This window comes from Hypanus sabinus, chromosome 26, assembly GCF_030144855.1.
Source record: "Hypanus sabinus isolate sHypSab1 chromosome 26, sHypSab1.hap1, whole genome shotgun sequence".
NCBI lineage: Eukaryota > Metazoa > Chordata > Chondrichthyes > Myliobatiformes > Dasyatidae > Hypanus > Hypanus sabinus.
Window position 1 is genome coordinate 15,934,658 of NC_082731.1, and position 21,180 is coordinate 15,955,837.

The 21,180-nt window shown below is 49.4% G+C and overlaps 1 protein-coding gene across 4 annotated transcripts in view; it reads right to left on the reverse strand.

The window, feature by feature from the left end:
• The window catches only part of LOC132381595 (meiotic recombination protein REC8 homolog), a 113,168-nt gene that overhangs the window by 54,094 nt on the left and 37,894 nt on the right, over positions 1-21,180 (reverse strand). For 3 of the 4 annotated variants that reach the window (XM_059951096.1, XM_059951092.1, XM_059951094.1), the window contains exons 1-2: positions 1,791-1,981; positions 713-781 (exon numbers count right to left, since the gene is read on the reverse strand). In XM_059951096.1, coding sequence (XP_059807079.1) covers positions 713-781; positions 1,791-1,846 — 125 coding nt within the window. In that variant the 5' untranslated portion in view covers positions 1,847-1,981. Of the gene's footprint in view, positions 1-712; positions 782-1,790; positions 1,982-21,180 lie in introns of those variants that run through there. The other variant, XM_059951095.1, reaches the window with a different exon arrangement.

A 21,180-nucleotide genomic window follows, 5' to 3' on the forward strand; every position in this document is an offset into this window, starting at 1 on the left:
TTACAACAAACTAAATAAAATAGGGATGCATTACCAGCTGCCTGATATAGGGAGTGCTGGACCTCACCGTGACAGCATCATCTGTCACGTGTGCTGGCTGCTCGAGGAACTCAAGCTCAAAGTTGATGAACTGGCGTGTGCTTCAAACATTACAATGGGCCAGGGAGGGAGGGGAGTTACCTGGAACTGCCATCACACCCATTGGATTAACTGATTCAAATTCACTCTGTGGCCAGGGACACGAGGGTGTGACTGTGAGTGAGGCGGGTAGGGGGTCCAAGAGGTGGTGCTGGCCTAGCCTCAGTTCAAGTTTGCAGAACAGGTTGCCGCTCCTCATGAGGGTCCTGGTGAATCACATAACTAGGGTCGACGATAAGGCTGCGGCTGTGGGGATGAGAGGGGGAGTCAGGAGGAGAGTGAGAGAGTGAACGGAGGTTGACTGTGCAGAGAGGGGAAGGGGATGGGGATCACGAGTCTGAGAGAGTGGAGTGGCTGTGAGTTAGCCAGAAGGTTGAGTGTCTGGGGCGAGCAACAGAGGGGAACGAGAGAGGAAGTGGCTGAGAGTGGCAGAGTATGTGCGAGGGAGAGCAGGATGGGCATTGGAGGGGGAATGAAAGAGGAGGGAGAAAGGGGGGTACAAGAGAAAGGGATCACGAGGTGGAGTGAGGGGAGGGGCAGAGATAACGTCGGGGGGAGCTGGGAATGCTCTCACCATGTTCTCACAACGTTCACTTTCAAATAGTCTCGTCTTGTAACCTTCCCAGCTTTGGTTGCCACCAGCCTAGGTGGGAGAGTGATGGAGAGAGAGGCAGTGTGGAGGTGAGAAGAGAAAGAGGGAGTGAGGGAGAGGAGCAGGAGAGATTGGGTGGGAGGTGCAGAGGGAGGGTAGTGGCGGTTGGGTTGGGTGGGGAGGGAAAGGGGAGAGAGACATTAGTTATCAGAGTAACAGTAACAAGCCCATCCTGTGCTGGTACGACATGGATCCCATCCCTCCCTAATGACCCAGCAAACCCCCCACAACCTGTCCAGGCTGCAGCTGATAGAGCCAACAGACCCATGACGGAGGATGGGAGAAAAGGGAGGACAGGAGAGGAGGGAGGGAAGGAGGGGAGAGGAGGGAAGGAGGGGAGAGGAGGGAAGGTGGAAAGGGGAAGGGGGAGGATGTGCTAGGGAAATAGGAAAAGAGGAGAGAAGCATAGCTCGTTTGGATAGAACATTTACCCCTTTGTAAAATTTTCTATCCAAAAGGGCACAGGCTAAACTGAGAGGCAGATTTGGAGGGTGTGTGAGGGTACTTTTCACCCAGAGGGTAGTTGGGGTACCCTCCATCACCTGGGGACTGGACAGGCATTTAAGTATTTAGACGAACATTTGAAACACAGCATTGTGTTGAAAAGGGGGATTATTACAGATGGGCACAGAGTACTGTGGCTGTTGGAAATCTGAAATAAAAGCAGAAAATGCTGAAAACTCTCAGCATGTCGGACAGCACCTGTGGAGAGAGAATCAAAGTTGAGGTTTGAGGGCCCTTCATTGGCACACTGTGGGCTGAAGGGCCTGTTTCTCAGTGATGTTCAGCACCAAGGAACGTCACAGGACCCCATTTCTCTTCGATTCTTCCTGGCCACTGAGCGATTGCCCCAGGCAGGGATGGGGTTCAAGTCCGAGGAGCAGGATCTCAAACGGGGAGATTCAGGGGATGGAGGTGCCAGATCCTGACCACACAAACATTCTCCGAGCCCCCCATCCAGACCCATAGAAACAATGACCCCACAACCCCCTCCCCTCACCAGATGGTGCTAAATTTCCCGGTGGTTCTCTGTAATACGTCGGGGAAGTAAAACATGGTGAGCTCAGAGTAATGTCCGATCTAGCCCCTTCTCCGCTCTCAGTCTGCACGGTCAGCGTCCGTGAATCCTCTCTCTGGTGCCGGTTTGATCGGGAATAATCTTTCTCCTCAGGTACAGTCTCCTCTCCCCCGCTTCCTGATGTCTTCTCCCTCCCACCTTCCCTCCTTTCTGTCACTCACTCCCCCTCCTCTTCACCACTGTCACTGCCCCTCTCCCCCTCAGTATCCCTCAGCCGCACCACCTCTTTCCCTCACACTCCTCTCCCCTCACTGTCCCTCTTTCACTCACTGTCTTTCTCTCTTCCCCTTTTCCCTCACTGTCTCTCTCCTCACCGTCCCTCTTTTCCTCAGCCTCACTCTCCTCTCACTGTTCCTCTTTCCCCTCACTGTCTCTCTTTTCCTCACCCTCACAGCCTCTCTCTCTCCTCTCACTGTCACTCCTCCTCTCACGGTCCCTCACTGTCCTTCTCCCGATGTGTCTTTCACAATCTTTCTCCCACTCTCTCCTCAGTCTCTTACCTCACGCTGACCTGCTACCCCCACTGAACCCTACCCGCTCCCCACTACCTCTCCCTCACTGAACCCTACCCGCTCCTCACTGCCTCTCCGTCTCCCCTCACTGAACCCTACCCGCTCCTCACTGCCTCTCCCTCTCCCCTCACTGAACCCTACCCGCTCCTCGCTTCCTCTCCCCTCACTGAACCCTACCCGCTCCTCACTGCCTCTCCCTCTCCCCTCACTGAAACCTACCCGCTCCTCACTGCCTCTCCCTCTCCCCTCACTGAACCCTACCCGCTCCTCGCTTCCTCTCCCCTCACTGAACCCTACCCGCTCCTCACTTCCTCTCCCCTCACTGAACCCTACCCGCTCCTCACTGCCTCTCCCTCTCCCCTCACTGAACCCTACCCGCTCCTCACTGCCTCTCCCTCTCCCCTCACTGAACCCTACCCGCTCCTCACTCCCTCTTCCTCTCCCCTCACTGAACCCTACCCGCTCCTCACTCCCTCTCCCCTCACTGAACCCTCCCCGCTCCTCACTCCCTCCCTCTCCCCTCACTGAACCCTACCCGCTCCTCACTGCCTCTCCCTCTCCCCTCACTGAACCCTACCCGCTCCTCACTGCCTCTCCCTCTCCCCTCACTGAACCCTACCCGCTCCTCACTACCTCTCCCTCTCCCCTCAGTGAACCCTACCCGCTCCTCACTGCCTCTCCCTCTCCCCTCACTGAACCCTACCCGCTCCTCACTGCCTCTCCGTCTCCCCTCACTGAACCCTACCCGCTCCTCACTGCCTCTCCATCTCCCCTCACTGAACCCTACCCGCTCCTCACTGCCTCTCCGTCTCCCCTCACTGAACCCTACCCGCTCCTCACTGCCTCTCCGTCTCCCCTCACTGAACCCTACCCGCTCCTCACTGCCTCTCCGTCTCCCCTCACTGAACCCTACCCGCTCCTCACTGCCTCTCCCTCTCCCCTCACTGAACCCTACCCGCTCCTCACTGTCTCTCCCTCTCCCCTCAGTGAACCCTACCCGCTCCTCACTACCTCTCCCTCTCCCCTCACCGCCTGTCTCTTTCCACTGTCACTGTCCCCTGCCTCTCACTGACATTTGGTCTTTCGCTCCATCTCTCGCTTTCTCCCATCGTCCAATCAGCACGCAGGCCGCGAGCAGCCGCACGTTTTCATTGGGCAGAGCTGCAGAAGGCTGCGATGAGCGGCACGAAGATGCGCCAGTCACAGCACCGTTCTTTCGTCAATGGCTACCGCCCAACCAGCAGGACAACCAATGGAAATCAGGGAACAGGTGAGCCGCTGAGGCAGCATGCAGCCAATCACAGCGCCAGCTTCGGTTGTCCGCTCACGGAACACGTGACCACGAGACGGGCGGCTGGACCAATCCGGCGTCGAGTCACATGGCGCCCGTTCGATCAGGGCAACGGACGACAGTAACCCAGCCGTCCACCTGGAGGAGGCGGTACTGTACCTCAAGCAGGCGGCATCTTTCATCAGATCATGTCCTTTCTGCTGTTAGGAAAGAGGTACAGCAGCCTGAAAACCCACTCTCAACCTTTAGAATCATTTCTTCCCCTCTGCCCTCAGATCTCTGAATGGTCAACGAACATCTCGTTATTCTTACTCCTCTTTTACACGATTTAGAAATTTATTTTTGTGATATACAGTAGTATTTATTTTTGTGACACTATAATTTTGTATTGTATTGCTTCAGGAAAACAACGAATTTTACTAGAAACACTCAATGGCCATGTTACCAGTACACCTGCTCCTTAATGCAAATATCTCAAATCAAGACAATCATGTGGCCTTTCATCATTCCTTTCCAGATCCCCGATATTAAACTCTGGTCCAATGTCATCAGGACAACCTCCTCCCGAGCCCAGTGATCAGGGTTCAGTCCCGGATGCGATGAACAGCAGCGGTAACTGCAGAATCTGACAACAGTCTCTAACTGTAATGGTTAACAACTGAGCATAGAGTCACCTAAACTTCTTCCTCCCCTGGGTAAGCTTGCTGGTGTTCCAGCCATGGGGAGAGGTGGGTGGGTGGGGGGTGAGGGTGGACTGGGGAGGAGGAGCGGAGACAGGGAGCAAAGGGGAGGGAACGTGAGGTAGGGAAGGGGGGGATTAGGTGAGCGGCAAGGAAGGTGGAAGTGGGGGAAGAGTGAGGGTGCAGGGGAAAGGAGGGAGGGTAGGCAGGTGAGGGGATGGGGTCCTGGTGGGGAGGAGGGGACTGGGCCGAGGGTTGAGCGGAGGTGGAGAGCGGTGATGCGGAGGGATGGGGAAGGGCGAGGGAAGTGGGATGGCGCTAGGGCAGGGGAAGGAAGAGAGGAGGGGATGGGGTGAGGGGCAAGAGGAGGTGGAATGGCAAGGAAGGGGGAGGGATGGGATGAGGGGCAATAAGAAGTGCAAAGGAGGAGTTGGGGAGGTGGGGAGAATATGGGTAGGGAGAGTGAGGGAGGGAGGATAATGTGAGGAGGGGAAGGAGGCAATCCAAAGATTGGAGTGGTACATGAAGAAGGACCCTCACAAATCCAGGACATGCCCTCTTCTCATTACTGCTATCGGCGAGGACGTACAGCAGCCTGAAGACCCACACGTAAAAATAATTTAGAAACATTTCTTCCCCTCCATTCTCAGATTTCTGAAAGGTCAATGTCCTCTTTTACAATATTTAGTTACTTATTTTTGTAACATACAGCCATGATTTGGTATCGTATTGCTGCCAGAAAATGCCACTATATATATAGTCAGCACGTTATAGATACACCAGTACACCTATTCATTAATGCAAATGTCATATGCCAATTATATGGCAGCAACTCGATGCATGAATGCATTCAGACATGGTCCAGAGGTTCAAATGTTGTTCAGACCAAACATCAGAATGGGGAGGAAATGTGATCTGTGACTTTGTTGGTGCCAGATGGGGTGGTTTGAGTATCTCAAAAACTGCTGATCAACTGGGATTTTGATGCACAACAGTCTCTGGAATTTGCAGAGAATTGTGCAGGAAAAAACACAAAACATCCAGTATACAGCAGTTCTGCGGGTGATATTTCAGACTGAGACCTTTCATCATTCCTTTACATGATCAGATCCCCAGTATTAAACAAAAGCCCAATTAAAGGCTAATGTCATCAGAACAACCTCCTCTCCAGCCCAGTGACCAGGGTTCAATCCCGGATGTGATGAACATCAGCAGTAACTGCAGAATCTGACAACAGTCACTCTTAAACTTTCAAATAGACTCTCCAAGTGTGATGGTTAAAAATTCAACATACAGTTACTTAAACTTCCTCCCCCTATGTGAAGTTGCTCATGTTCCAGCCCAATGGGAGGGGGAAGGGGAAGAGGACAGAGAGGGTAGGGAGAGGTGGGAATGCAGAGGTAGAGACTGGGAGAGGGGAGGGGAAGGGAGGAGGGGTAGGGGAAAGGGAAAGTGTGGAGTAGGTGAGGGGGAGAGGAGAGAGGGGTGACGAGACGGCTGAGGAGAAGCAAAAAGGGAGAGAGGAAGGGATATTAGTGGAGAGGAGGATGGGGAGAAAGGGAGGAGTGGAAGCAAGTGGGGAGGAATTTGAGGATGGGAGAAGAGTGATAGGGAAGGGCAAGAGGAAAGGGAATAGGGGTGGGGCAGGGGACGGAAGGGGGAAAGGAGAATAGAGGGAGGATGGGTGAGGGGAAAGAGGAAGGGTGGAGTGGGAGCAAGGGAGGGAGGAAGATGGAAGAACGGGAGGAGAGTGATGGGGAGGGGTGAAGGGGATGGAGGAGAATAGAGGGGATGGGTGAGGGGCAAGAGGAGTGTAGTGGGAGAGGGAATGGGCAGAGGGAGGTGGGGAGGAAATGGGTAGAGGGGGTGAGGGAAGGGTGGATAAGGGGAGGTAGGGTGTAGAGGCAGGAACTAGGTGTGAAAGGGAAGAAGGCAATCTACCTTGGGGGTGAGGGGTGAAATGGGACAACTCAGAAGCTGAAGCAACATACACAAAATGCTGTGTGTGGGAGGCCCTCCCCCTCCTACTTTCAAATTTCTTCCTATTTTGTCTTTCAGTAGTCCTGACAAAGGGTCTCGGCCCGAAACGTCAACTGTGCTTCTTTCTCTCGATGCTGCCTGGCCTGCTGTGTTCCACCAGCATTTTGTGTGTGTTGCTTGAATTTCCAGCATCTGCAGAGTTCCTCGTGTTTGCATTTTTAAATTCAGAAACTGAGCTGGGGATAGAGAAGAGACGACCGGAGATCTGGGGGGAGAGGGGTGCACAGTGTAGGAGCAACTGATGAGGTGCAAGATCACCCAGGATCTTGGATGGAACAAGCTTCACTGGGTATCATTCAGATATTGATGCTGTTTCATTCATCGTCACGTATTCCTGTTTCTCATTTCCTCCTCTGTACAAACCCATCATCCCCTCCCCAACCCTGTACTGACCCCTCTCTGATTTCTGACCCATAATGGTTCCCATCTCTGATCCAACCATGCCACATTAAAGAGGCAGTACCTCCAGAAAGCGGCATCTATCATCAAGGACCCTTACCATCCAGGACGTGCCCTCTTCTCTTTACTGCTATCAGCGAGGTTGCACAACAGTCTGAAGACCCATACTCAGTGATTTAGAAACATTTCTTTCCTTCCATCCTCAGATTTCTGAAAGGTCAATGAAAAGGTCGGTATTCCCTTTTACAATATTTAGTTACTTATTTTTGTAACATACAATCGTGATTTCGTATCATATTGATGCAGGAAAACAACAAATTTAACTATATATACAGTGACCACGTTGTAGGTACACCAGTACATCTGCTCATTAATGCAAATATCTAATCAGCTAATCATGTAGCAGCAATTCAGTGCATGAAAGCATGCAGACATGGTCAAGGGGTTCAAATTTTATCCACACCAAACATCAGAATGAGGAAGAAATGTGATCTAAGTGACTTTGATTGTTGGTACCAGATGGGGTGGTTTGAGTAGATCAGAAACTGCTGATCAACTGGGATTTTCATGTCTCTAGACAGTTTCTAGAGTTTACAGAAAATGACGCAAGAAGTAAAACACATGTCATGAGCATGGGTTCTGTGTGATATTTCAGACCAAGACTCTTCATCATTCCCTTCCTGACCAGATCCCCAGTATTAAATAAAAGTCCATTTAAAGGAGATTGTCATCAGAACAACCTCCTCCCGTGCCCAATGACCAGGGTTCAGTTCCAGGAGTGATGAACAGCAGCAATAAATGCAGAATTTGACAACAGTAACTCTTAAACTTGCAAATGGACTCTCCAAATGCGATGCTTAAAAACCCATCAGATTTATTTAAACCTCCTACCCTGTGTGAACTTGCTGCTCTTCCCATAGGTGGGAGGACCAACTTCTTTGCTCACAAAGGACAAGTGTGTGACTTTTCAGTGTGAACTTGCCAGTGCCTCACAAGGTGAAATAACTGACTGGACCCCTTCCCACATTCAGAACAGATGAAAGGCCTCTCCCCAGTGGAAACTCGTTGGTGTTTCTGCAAGTTGGATGGATGGATGAATCCCTTCCCACACTCAGAGCAGGTGAATGGCCTTTCCCCAGTGTGAACTCGCTGGTGTATTATCAGGTGGGATGACTGAATAAATCCCTTCCCACACATGGAACAAATAAATGGCCTCTCCCCAGTGTGAACTCGCAGGTGTCTGATCAGGTGGGATGAATGAGAGAATCACTTTCCACACAGAACAGGTGAATGGCCTCATGCAGTGTGAATTTGCTGGAGCGACCGCAGGTTGGATGATTCAATAAATCCTTTCCCACATTCGGAACAGGTGAATGGCCTCTCTCCAGTGTGAACTCTTTCAAGTTTCAGCAGTTCGGATGACTAAATGATTCCCTTCCCACACATGGAGCAAATGAACGGAATCACCCCAGTATGAACCCTCTGATGTGTCAGTAGCTCAGAAGACTGGATGAACCCATTCCACGCTCAGAGCATGTGAACAGCCTCTCCCGGGTGTGAATTCTCTGATGAATCTTCAGGTTGCATGATTGAATGAATCCCCTCCCACACAGAGGTCAGGCGAACAGCATCGCTCCAGTGTGAACTTGCTGGTTTTTCTGCAGGTTGGTTGACTGAATGAATCCCTTCCTGCACACAGAGCAAGTGAACTGCCACACTCCAGTGTAAATTAGTTGGTGTCTCTGCAAGTTGGATGACTCAATGAATCCCTTCCTGCACACAGAGCAGGTGAATGGCCAAAGTCCACTGTAAACTAGTTGGTGGTTCTGCAAGTTGGATGACTGAGTGAATCCCTTCCAACACAGAGAGCACATGAATGGCCTCTCTCCAGTGTGATCTTCCTGGTGTTTCTGCAGGTTGGATGACTGAGTGAATGCCTTCCGACACACAGAGCAGGTGAAAGGTCTCTCTACATCATGAGCTAGCTGGTGTTTCTGCAGGTTGGATGACTGAATGAATCCCTTCCAACACACAGAGCAGATGAACGGCCTGTCTCCAGCGTGAACTTGCTGGTGTTTCTGCAGGTTGCATAACTGAATGAATCCGTTCCTACACACAGAGCAGGTGAACAGCCTCTCTTCAGTGTGAACTTGCTGGTGTTTCTGCAGGTTGCATAACTGAATGAATCCGTTCCTACACACAGAGCAGGTGAACAGCCTCTCTCCAGTGTGAACTAGCTGGTGTTTCTGCAGGTTGGGTGACTGAATGAATCCCTTCCTACACGCAGAGCAGGTAAACGGCCAAACTCCAGTGTAAACTAGTTGGTGTTTCCGCATGTTGGATGTGTCAATGAATCCCTTCCTACACACAGAGCAGGAGAATGGCCTCTCTCCTGTGTGAACTTGCTGGTGTTTCTGCAGGTTGGATTACTGGATTAATCCGTTCCTGCTCAAAGACCAGGTGAACGGCCTCTCTCCAGTGTGAAATTGCTTGTCTTTCTGCAAGTTGGATGATTGAATGAATTCCTTCCAAAACACAGAGCAGCTGAATGGCCTCTCTCCAGTGTGAACTTGCTCGTGTTTCTGCAGGTTGTATGACTGAATGAATCCCTTCCTAGACACAGAGCAGGTGAATGGCCTCTCTCCGATGTGAACGTCCTGAAGTTTCTGCTGGTTGGATTACTGAATTAATCCCTTCAGACACACAGAGCAAGTGAATGGCCACACTCCAGTGTAAACTAGTTGGTGTTTATGCAGGTTGGATGACTGAATGAATCCCTTCCTACACTGAGAGCAGCTGAACAGTCTCGATCCAGTGTGAAGTTGCTTGTGTTTCTGCAGGTTGGATGACTGAATGAATGCCTTGCAACACACAGTACAGATAAACGGTCTCTCTACAGTGTGAACTTGCTTGTGTTTCTGCAGGTTTGATTACTGGATTAATCCGTTCCTGCTCAAAGACCAGGTGAACGGCCTCTCTCCAGTGTGAAATTGCTTGTCTTTCTGCAAGTTGGATGAATGAATGAATTCCTTCCAAAACACAGAGCAGATGAACGGCCTGTCTCCAGCGTGAACTTGCTGGTGTTTCTGCAGGTTGGGTGACTGAAGGAATCCATTCCCACACACAGAGCAGATGAACAGCCTCTCTACAGTGTGAACTTGCTGGTGTTTCTGCAGGTTGGGTGACTGAATGAATCCCTTCCTGCACACAGAGCAGGTAAACGGCCAAACTCCAGTGTAAACTAGTTGGTGTTTCTGCAAGTTGGATGACTGAATGAATCCCTTCCTGCACACAGAACAGGTGAATGGCCTCACTCCAGTGTGATCTTGCTTGTGTTTCTCCAGGTTGGATGTGTGAATGAATCCCTTCCCACACACAGAGCAGATGAACGGCCTCTCTCCAGTGTGAACTTGCTTGTGTTTCTGCAGGATGGATGACTCAATGAATCCGTTCCTACACAGAGAGCAGGTGAACGACCGCTCTGCAGTGTGAACTAACTGGTGTTTTTGCAGTTTGGATGACTGAATGAATCCCTTTCTACACACAGAGCAGATGAACCTCCTCTCTCCAGTGTGAACTTGCTTGTCTTTCTGCAAGTTGGATGCATGAATGAATTCCTTCAAACACACAGATCAGCTGAATGTCCTCTCTCCAGTGTGAACTTGCTTGTGTTTCTTCAGGTTGGATGACTGAATGAATCCCTTCCTACACATATAGCAGGTGAACGTTTTCCCTCCAGTGTGATCTTGCTCGTGTTTATGCAGGTTGGTTGACTGAATGAATCCCTTCCTGCACACAGAGCAAGTAAACAGCCACATTCCAGTGTGAACTAGCTGGTGTTTCAGCAGGTTGGATGACTAAGTGAATCCCTTTCTACACAGAGAGCATGTGAGCGGCCTCTCTGCAGTGTAAACTAGTTAGTGATTCTGCAGGACTGATGACTGAATGAATCCATTCCTACACACAGAGCAGGTGGACGGCCTCTCTACAGCGTGAACTTGCTTGTGTTTCTGCAGGTTGGATGACTGAGTGAATTCCTTCCGACACATAGAGCAGGTGAATGGCATCTCTCCACTCGGACCATGCTGGTGTTTCTGCAGGTTGGATTACTGAATTAAACCCTTCCTACACACAGAGCAGGTGAATGGCCTCTCTCCAGTGTGAATTTGCTACTCTTTCTGCAGGTTGGATAACTGAATGAAACCCTTCCCACACACTGAGCAGGAGAACGGCCTCTCTCCTGTGTGAACCTGCTGCTGTTTCTGCAGGTTGGATGACTGAATGGATCCCTTGCAACACACAGTGCAGATGAACTGTCTCTCTCCGATGTGAACTTGCTGGTGTTTCTGCAGGTTTGATTACTGAATTAATCCCTAGGCAAACAGGAGATGAACGGCCTCTCTCTAGTTTGAACTTGTCTTCCTGCTGTTTATATGACTGAATGAAACCCTTCCCACACACTGAGCAGGTGAATGGACTCTCTCCAGAATGAACTAGCTTGTCTCCCTGCAGGTTGGCTGTCTGAATGAATCCCTTCCCACACACGGTACAGATGAACGGCCTCTCTCCAGTGAGAAATAACAGGTGATTTTGCAAGTTGGAGGACTGAATGAATCCCTTCCTACACACAGAGCAGGAGAACGGCCTCTCTCCTGTGTGAACCTGCTGCTGTTTCTGCAGGTTGGATGACTGAATGGATCCCTTCCTACACAGAGAGCAGGTGAACGGCCAAAATCCACTGTAAACTAGCTGGTTGTTCGGCAAGTTGGATGACTGAGTGAATCCCTTCCTACACAGAGAGCAGGTGAACGGCCTCTCACCAGTGTGAACTAGCTGGTGTTTCTGCAGGTTGGGTGACTGAATGGATCCCTTCCTACACAGAGAGCAGGTGAACGGCCTCTCTCCAGTGTGAAGTAGCTGCTGTTTCTGCAGGTTGTATGACTGAATGAATCCCTTCCTAGACACAGAGCAGGTGAATGGTCTCACTCCAGTATGAAGTTGCTTGTGTTTCTGCAGGATATATGACTGAATGAATCCCTTCCTGCACACAGAGCAAGTGAACGGCCACACTCCAGTGTGAAATAGCTGCTGTTTCTACAGGTTCAATGGCTGAGTGAATTCCTTCCTACACAGAGAGCATGTGAACGGCATCTCTGCATTGTAAACTAGTTAGTGATTCTGCAGGACTGATGACTGATTGAATCCATTCCTACACACAGAGCAGGTGAACAGCCTCTCTCCAGTGTGAACTTGCTGGTGTTTCTGCATATTGGGTGACTGAATGAATCCCTTCCAACACACAGAGCAGGTGAACGGCCTCTCTCCAGTGCGAATGTTCGGGTGTTTCTGCAGGTTGGATGAATGAATGAATCCCTTGCAACAAAGGAGAGCAGGTGAACGGCCTCTCACCAGTGTGAACTAGCTGGTGTTTCTGCAGGTTGGGTGACTGAATGAATCCCGTCCTGCACACAGAGCAGGAAAATAGCCAAACTCCAGTGTAAACTGGTTGGTGTTTATGCAAGTTGGATGACTGAGTGAATCCCTTACTACACACAGAACAGGTGAACGGCCTCTCTGCAGTGTAAACTAGTTAGTGATTCTGCAGGACTGATGACTGAATGAATCCATTCCTACACACAGAGCAGGTGAACGGCCTCTCTCCCGTGTGAACTTGCTGCTGTTTCTGCAGGTTGGATTACTGAATTTATCCCTTCCTACACAAACAGCAGGTGAATGGCCTCTCTCCAATGTGAACTTGCTTGTCTTTCTGCATGTTGGATGACTGAATGAATCCCTTCCTACACATATAGCAGGTGAACGTTTTCCCTCCAGTGTGATCTTGCTCGTGTTTATGCAGGTTGGTTGACTGAATGAATCCCTTCCTGCACACAGAGCAAGTAAACAGCCACATTCCAGTGTGAACTAGCTGGTGTTTCAGCAGGTTGGATGACTAAGTGAATCCCTTTCTACACAGAGAGCATGTGAGCGGCCTCTCTGCAGTGTAAACTAGTTAGTGATTCTGCAGGACTGATGACTGAATGAATCCATTCCTACACACAGAGCAGGTGGACGGCCTCTCTACAGCGTGAACTTGCTTGTGTTTCTGCAGGTTGGATGACTGAGTGAATTCCTTCCGACACATAGAGCAGGTGAATGGCATCTCTCCACTCGGACCATGCTGGTGTTTCTGCAGGTTGGATTACTGAATTAAACCCTTCCTACACACAGAGCAGGTGAATGGCCTCTCTCCAGTGTGAATTTGCTACTCTTTCTGCAGGTTGGATAACTGAATGAAACCCTTCCCACACACTGAGCAGGAGAACGGCCTCTCTCCTGTGTGAACCTGCTGCTGTTTCTGCAGGTTGGATGACTGAATGGATCCCTTGCAACACACAGTGCAGATGAACTGTCTCTCTCCGATGTGAACTTGCTGGTGTTTCTGCAGGTTTGATTACTGAATTAATCCCTAGGCAAACAGGAGATGAACGGCCTCTCTCTAGTTTGAACTTGTCTTCCTGCTGTTTATATGACTGAATGAAACCCTTCCCACACACTGAGCAGGTGAATGGACTCTCTCCAGAATGAACTAGCTTGTCTCCCTGCAGGTTGGCTGTCTGAATGAATCCCTTCCCACACACGGTACAGATGAACGGCCTCTCTCCAGTGAGAAATAACAGGTGATTTTGCAAGTTGGAGGACTGAATGAATCCCTTCCTACACACAGAGCAGGAGAACGGCCTCTCTCCTGTGTGAACCTGCTGCTGTTTCTGCAGGTTGGATGACTGAATGGATCCCTTCCTACACAGAGAGCAGGTGAACGGCCAAAATCCACTGTAAACTAGCTGGTTGTTCGGCAAGTTGGATGACTGAGTGAATCCCTTCCTACACAGAGAGCAGGTGAATGGCATCTCTCCAGTGTGAACTTGCTGGTGTTTCTGTAGGTTGGTTGACTGAATGAATCCCTTCCTGCACACAGAGCAAGTGAACGGCCACACTCCAGTGTGAACTAGCTGGTGTTTCTTCAGGTTGGATGACTGAGTGAATCCCTTCCTACACAGAGAGCACGTGAATGGCCTCTCTCCAGTGTGAACTTGCTGGTGTTTCTGCAGGTTGCATAACTGAATGAATCCATTCCTACACAGAGAGCTGGTGAACAGCCTCTCTCCAGTGTGAAGTAGCTGCTGTTTCTGCAGGTTGTATGACTGAATGAATCCCTTCCTAGACACAGAGCAGGTGAATGGTCTCACTCCAGTATGAAGTTGCTTGTGTTTCTGCAGGATATATGACTGAATGAATCCCTTCCTGCACACAGAGCAAGTGAACGGCCACACTCCAGTGTGAAATAGCTGCTGTTTCTACAGGTTGGATTACTGAATTTATCCCTTCCTACACAAACAGCAGGTGAATGGCCTCTCTCCAATGTGAACTTGCTTGTCTTTCTGCATGTTGGATGACTGAAGGAATCCCTTCCTACACAGAGAGCAAGTGAACGGCATCTCTCCAGTGTGAAGTTGCTTGTGTTTCTGCAGGTTGCATGACTGAATGAATCCATTCCTGCACACAGAGCAAGTGAACGGCCACACTCCAGTGTGAAATAGCTGCTGTTTCTACAGGTTCAATGGCTGAGTGAATTCCTTTCTACACAGAGAGCATGTGAACGGCCTCTCTGCAGTGTAAACTAGTTAGTGATTCTGCAGGACTGATGACTGAATGAATCCATTCCTACACACAGAGCAGGTGAACAGCCTCTCTACAGTGTGAACTTGCTGGTGTTTCTGCAGTTTGGGTGAGTGAATGAATCCCTTCCTGCACACAGAGCAGGTAAACAGCCAAACTCCAGTGTAAACTAGTTGGGGTTTATGCAAGTTTAATGACTAAGTGAATCCCTTACTACACACAGAGCAGGTGAGTGGCCACACTCCAGTGTGAACTAGCTGGTGTTTCTTCAGGTTGGATGACTGAGTGAATCCCTTCCTACACAGAGAGCACGTGAATGGCCTCTCTCCAGTGTGAACTTGCTGGTGTTTCTGCAGGTTGGATTACTGAATTTATCCCTTCCTACACAAACAGCAGGTGAATGGCCTCTCTTCAATGTGAACTTGCTTGTCTTTCTGCATGTTTGATGACTGAAGGAATCCCTTCCTACACAGAGAGCAAGTGAACGGCATCTCTCCAGTGTGAAGTTGCTTGTGTTTCTGCAGGTTGCATGACTGAATGAATCCATTCCTGCACACAGAGCAAGTGAACGGCCACACTCCAGTGTGAAATAGCTGCTGTTTCTACAGGTTCAATGGCTGAGTGAATTCCTTTCTACACAGAGAGCATGTGAACGGCATCTCTGCAGTGTAAACAAGTTAGTGATTCTGCAGGACTGATGACTGAATGAATCCATTCCTGCACACAGGGCAGGTAAACAGCCAAACTCCAGTGTAAACTAGTTGGGGTTTATGCAAGTTTAATGACTAAGTGAATCCCTTACTACACACAGAGCAGGTGAACGGCCTCTCTCCAGTGTGAACTTGCTTGTCTTTCTGCAAGTTGGATGACTGAGTGAATCCCTTCCTACACAGAGAGCAGGTGAATGGCATCTCTCCAGTGTGAACTTGCTGGTGTTTCTGCAGGTTGGATGACTGAATGAATCCTTTCCTACACACATAGCAGGTGCAAGTTTTCTCTCCAGTGTGATCTTGCTGGTGCTTATGCAGGTTGGTTGACTGAATGAATCCCTTCCTGCACACAGAGCAAGTGAACGGCCACACTCCAGTGTGAACTTGCTGGTGTTTCTTCAGGTTGGATGACTGAGTGAATCCCTTCCTACACAGAGAGCACGTGAATGGCCTCTCTCCAGTGTGAACTTGCTGGTGTTTCTGCAGGTTGCATAACTGAATGAATCCGTTCCTACACAGAGAGCTGGTGAACAGCCTCTCTCCAGTGTGAACTAACTGGTGTTTCTGCAGATTGGTTGACTGAATGAATCCCCTCCTGCACACAGAGCAAGTGAACGGCCATACTCCAGTGTGAACTAGCTGGTGTTTCTTCAGGTTGGATGACTGAGTGAATCCCTTCCTGCACAGAGAGCACAGGAATGGCCTCTCTCCAGTGTGAAGTAGCTGCTGTTTCTGCAGGTTGTATGACTGAATGAATCCCTTCCTAGACACAGAGCAGGTGAATGGTCTCACTCCAGTATGAAGTTGCTTGTGTTTCTGCAGGATATATGACTGAATGAATCCCTTCCTGCACACAGAGCAAGTGAACGGCCACACTCCAGTGTGAAATAGCTGCTGTTTCTACAGGTTCAATGACTGAGTGAATCCCTTTCTACACAGAGAGCTGGTGAACGGCAACTCTCAAGTGTGAAGTTGCTTGTGTTTCTTCAGGTTGGATGACTGAGTGAATCCCTTTCTACACAGAGAGCATGTGAGTGGCCTCTCTGCAGTGTAAACTAGTTAGTGATTCTGCAGGACTGATGACTGAATGAATCCATTCCTACACACAGAGCAGGTGAACGGCCTCTCCCGTGTGAACTTGCTGATGTTTCTGCAGGTTGGATTACTGAATTTATCCCTTCCTACACAAACAGCAGGTGAATGGCCTCTCTCCAATGTGAACTTGCTTGTCTTTCTGCATGTTGGATGACTGAAGGAATCCCTTCCTACACAGAGAGCAGGTGAACGGCATCTCTCCAGTGTGAAGTTGCTTGTGTTTCTGCAGGTTGCATGACTGAATGAATCCATTCCTGCACACAGAGCAAGTGAACGGCCACACTCCAGTGTGAAATAGCTGCTGTTTCTACAGGTTCAATGGCTGAGTGAATTCCTTCCTACACAGAGAGCATGTGAACAGCCTCTCTGCAGTGTAAACTAGTTAGTGATTCTGCAGGACTGATGACTGAATGAATCCATTCCTACACACAGAGCAGGTGAACAGCCTCTCTCCAGTGTGAACTAGCTGGTGTTTCTGCAGGTTGGGTGACTGAATGAATCCCTTCCTGCACACAGAGCAGGTAAACAGCCAAACTCCAGTGCAAACTAGTTGGGGGTTTATGCAAGTTTAATGACTAAGTGAATCCCTTACTACACACAGAACAGGTGAATGGCCTCTCTCCAGTGAGAACTAGCTATTGTTTCTGCAGGTTGGATGACTGAATGAATCCCTTCCAACTCACAGAGCAGGTGAACGGCTTCTCTCCAGTGTGAACTTGCTTGTCTTTCTGCAAGTTGGATGACTGAGTGAATCCCTTCCTACACAGAGAGCAGGTGAATGGCATCTCTCCAGTGTGAACTTGCTGGTGTTTCTGCAGGTTGGATGACTGAATGAATCCTTTCCTACACAGAGAGCTGGTGAACAGCCTCTCTCCAGTGTGAACTAACTGGTGTTTCTGCAGATTGGTTGACTGAATGAATCCCCTCCTGCACACAGAGCAAGTGAACGGCCACACTCCAGTGTGAACTAGCTGGTGTTTCTTCAGGTTGGATGACTGAGTGAATCCCTTCCTACACAGAGAGCACGTGAATGGCCTCTCTCCAGTGTGAACTTGCTGGTGTTACTGCAGGTTGCATAACTGAATGAATCCGTTCCTACACAGAGAGCTGGTGAACAGCCTCTCTCCAGTGTGAACTAACTGGTGTTTCTGCAGATTGGTTGACTGAATGAATCCCCTCCTGCACACAGAGCAAGTGAACGGCCATACTCCAGTGTGAAGTAGCTGCTGTTTCTGCAGGTTGTATGACTGAATGAATCCCTTCCTAGACACAGAGCAGGTGAATGGTCTCACTCCAGTATGAAGTTGCTTGTGTTTCTGCAGGATATATGACTGAATGAATCCCTTCCTGCAGACAGAGCAAGTGAACGGCCACACTCCAGTGTGAACTAGCTGGTGTTTCTTCAGGTTGGATGACTGAGTGAATCCCTTCCTAGACACAGAGCAGGTGAATGGTCTCACTCCAGTATGAAGTTGCTTGTGTTTCTGCAGGATATATGACTGAATGAATCCCTTCCTGCAAACAGAGCAAGTGAACGGCCACACTCCAGTGTGAAATAGCTGCTGTTTCTACAGGTTCAATGGCTGAGTGAATTCCTTTCTACACAGAGAGCATGTGAACGGCCTCTCTGCAGTGTAAACTAGTTAGTGATTCTGCAGGACTGATGACTGAATGAATCCATTCCTACACACAGAGCAGGTGAACAGCCTCTCTACAGTGTGAACTTGCTGGTGTTTCTGCAGTTTGGGTGAGTGAATGAATCCCTTCCTGCACACAGAGCAGGTAAACAGCCAAACTCCAGTGTAAACTAGTTGGGGTTTATGCAAGTTTAATGACTAAGTGAATCCCTTACTACACACAGAGCAGGTGAACGGCCTCTCTCCAGTGTGAACTTGCTTGTCTTTCTGCAAGTTGGATGACTGAGTGAATCCCTTCCTACACAGAGAGCAGGTGAATGGCATCTCTCCAGTGTGAACTTGCTGGTGTTTCTGCAGGTTGGATGACTGAATGAATCCTTTCCTACACACATAGCAGGTGCAAGTTTTCTCTCCAGTGTGATCTTGCTGGTGTTTATGCAGGTTGGTTGACTGAATGAATCCCTTCCTGCACACAGAGCAAGTGAACGGCCACACTCCAGTGTGAACTAGCTGGTGTTTCTTCAGGTTGGATGACTGAGTGAATCCCTTCCTACACAGAGAGCAAGTGAATGGCCTCTCTCCAGTGTGATCTTGCTGGTGTTTATGCAGGTTGGTTGACTGAATGAATCCCTTCCTGCACACAGAGCAAGTGAACGGCCACACTCCAGTGTGAAATAGCTGCTGTTTCTACAGGTTCAATGACTGAGTGAATCCCTTTCTACACAGAGAGCATGTGAACGGCCTCTCTGCAGTGTAAACTAGTTAGTGATTCTGCAGGACTGATGACTGAATGAATCCATTCCTACACACAGAGCAGGTGAACAGCCTCTCTACAGTGTGAACTTGCTGGTGTTTCTGCAGTTTGGGTGAGTGAATGAATCCCTTCCTGCACACAGAGCTGGTAAACAGCCAAACTCCAGTGTAAACTAGTTGGGGTTTATGCAAGTTTAATGACTAAGTGAATCCCTTACTACACACAGAGCAGGTGAACGGCCTCTCTCCAGTGTGAACTTGCTTGTCTTTCTGCAAGTTGGATGACTGAGTGAATCCCTTCCTACACAGAGAGCAGGTGAATGGCATCTCTCCAGTGTGAACTTGCTGGTGTTTCTGCAGGTTGGATGACTGAATGAATCCTTTCCTACACACATAGCAGGTGCAAGTTTTCTCTCCAGTGTGATCTTGCTGGTGTTTATGCAGGTTGGTTGACTGAATGAATCCCTTCCTGCACACAGAGCAAGTGAACGGCCACACTCCAGTGTGAAATAGCTGCTGTTTCTACAGGTTCAATGACTGAGTGAATCCCTTTCTACAGAGAGAGCATGTGAACGGCCTCTCTGCAGTGTAAACTAGTTAGTGATTCTGCAGGACTGATGACTGAATGAATCCATTCCTACACACAGAGCAGGTAAACGGCCTCTCTCCAGTGTGAACTTGCTTCCCTTTCTGCAAATTGGATGAATGAATTAATTCCTTCCGACACACAGAGCAGGTGAACGGCCACTCTCCAGTGTGAACTAGTTGGTGTTTCTGCAGGTTGGGTGACTGAATGTATCCCTTCCTACACACAGAGCAGCTGAATAGTCTCGCTCCAAAGTGAACTTGCTGGTCTTTCTGCAGGTTGGATGACTGAATGAATCCCTTCCTGCACACAGAGGAAGTGAACGGCCATACTCCAGTGTGAACTAGCTGGTGTTTCTTCAGGTTGGATGACTGAGTGAATCCCTTCCTACTCAGAGAGCACATGAACGGTCTCTCTCCCGTGTGAACTTGCTGCTGTTTCTGCAGGTTGGATTACTGAAGGAATCCATTCCTGCACACAGAGCAAGGGAACGGCCACACTCCAGTGTGAAATAGCTGCTGTTTCTACTGGTTCAATGGCTGACTGAATTCCTTCCTACACAGAGAGCAGGTGAACGGCATCTCTCCAGTGTGAAGTTGCTTGTGTTTCTGCAGGTTGCATGACTGAATGAATCCATTCCTGCACACAGAGCAAGTGAACGGCCACACTCCAGTGTGAAATAGCTGCTGTTTCTACAGGTTCAATGGCTGAGTGAATTCCTTTCTACACAGAGAGCATGTGAACGGCCTCTCTGCAGTGTAAACTAGTTAGTGATTCTGCAGGACTGATGACTGAATGAATCCATTCCTACACACAGAGCAGGTGAACAGCCTCTCTACAGTGTGAACTTGCTGGTGTTTCTGCAGTTTGGGTGAGTGAATGAATCCCTTCCTGCACACAGAGCAGGTAAACAGCCAAACTCCAGTGTAAACTAGTTGGGATTTATGCAAGTTTAATGACTAAGTGAATCCCTTACTACAGACAGAGCAGGTGAACGGCCTCTCTCCAGTGTGAACTTGCTTGTCTTTCTGCAAGTTGGATGACTGAGTGAATCCCTTCCTACACAGAGAGCAGGTGAATGGCATCTCTCCAGTGTGAACTTGCTGGTGTTTCTGCAGGTTGGATGACTGAATGAATCCTTTCCTACACACATAGCAGGTGCAAGTTTTCTCTCCAGTGTGATCTTGCTGGTGTTTATGCAGGTTGGTTGACTGAATGAATCCCTTCCTGCACACAGAGCAAGTGAACGGCCATACTCCAGTGTGAACTAGCTGGTGTTTCTTCAGGTTGGATGACTGAGTGAATCCCTTCCTACACAGAGAGCACGTGAATGGCCTCTCTCCAGTGTGAACTTGCTGGTGTTTCTGCAGGTTGCATATCTGAATGAATCCGTTCCTACACAGAGAGCTGGTGAACAGCCTCTCTCCAGTGTGAACTAACTGGTGTTTCTGCAGGTTGGATGACTGAATGAACCCCCTCCTGCACACAGAGCAAGTGAACGGCCATACTCCAGTGTGAACTAGCTGGTGTTTCTTCAGGTTGGATGACTGAGTGAATCCCTTCCTACACAGAGAGCACAGGAATGGCCTCTCTCCAGTGTGAACTTGCTGGTGTTTCTGCAGGTTGCATATCTGAATGAATCCGTTCCTACACAGAGAGCTGGTGAACAGCCTCTCTCCAGTGTGAACTAACTGGTGTTTCTGCAGGTTGGATGACTGAATGAACCCCCTCCTGCACACAGAGCAAGTGAACGGCCATACTCCAGTGTGAACTAGCTGGTGTTTCTTCAGGTTGGATGACTGAGTGAATCCCTTCCTACACAGAGAGCACAGGAATGGCCTCTCTCCAGTGTGAAGTAGCTGCTGTTTCTGCAGGTTGTATGACTGAATGAATCCCTTCCTAGACACAGAGCAGGTGAATGGTCTCACTCCA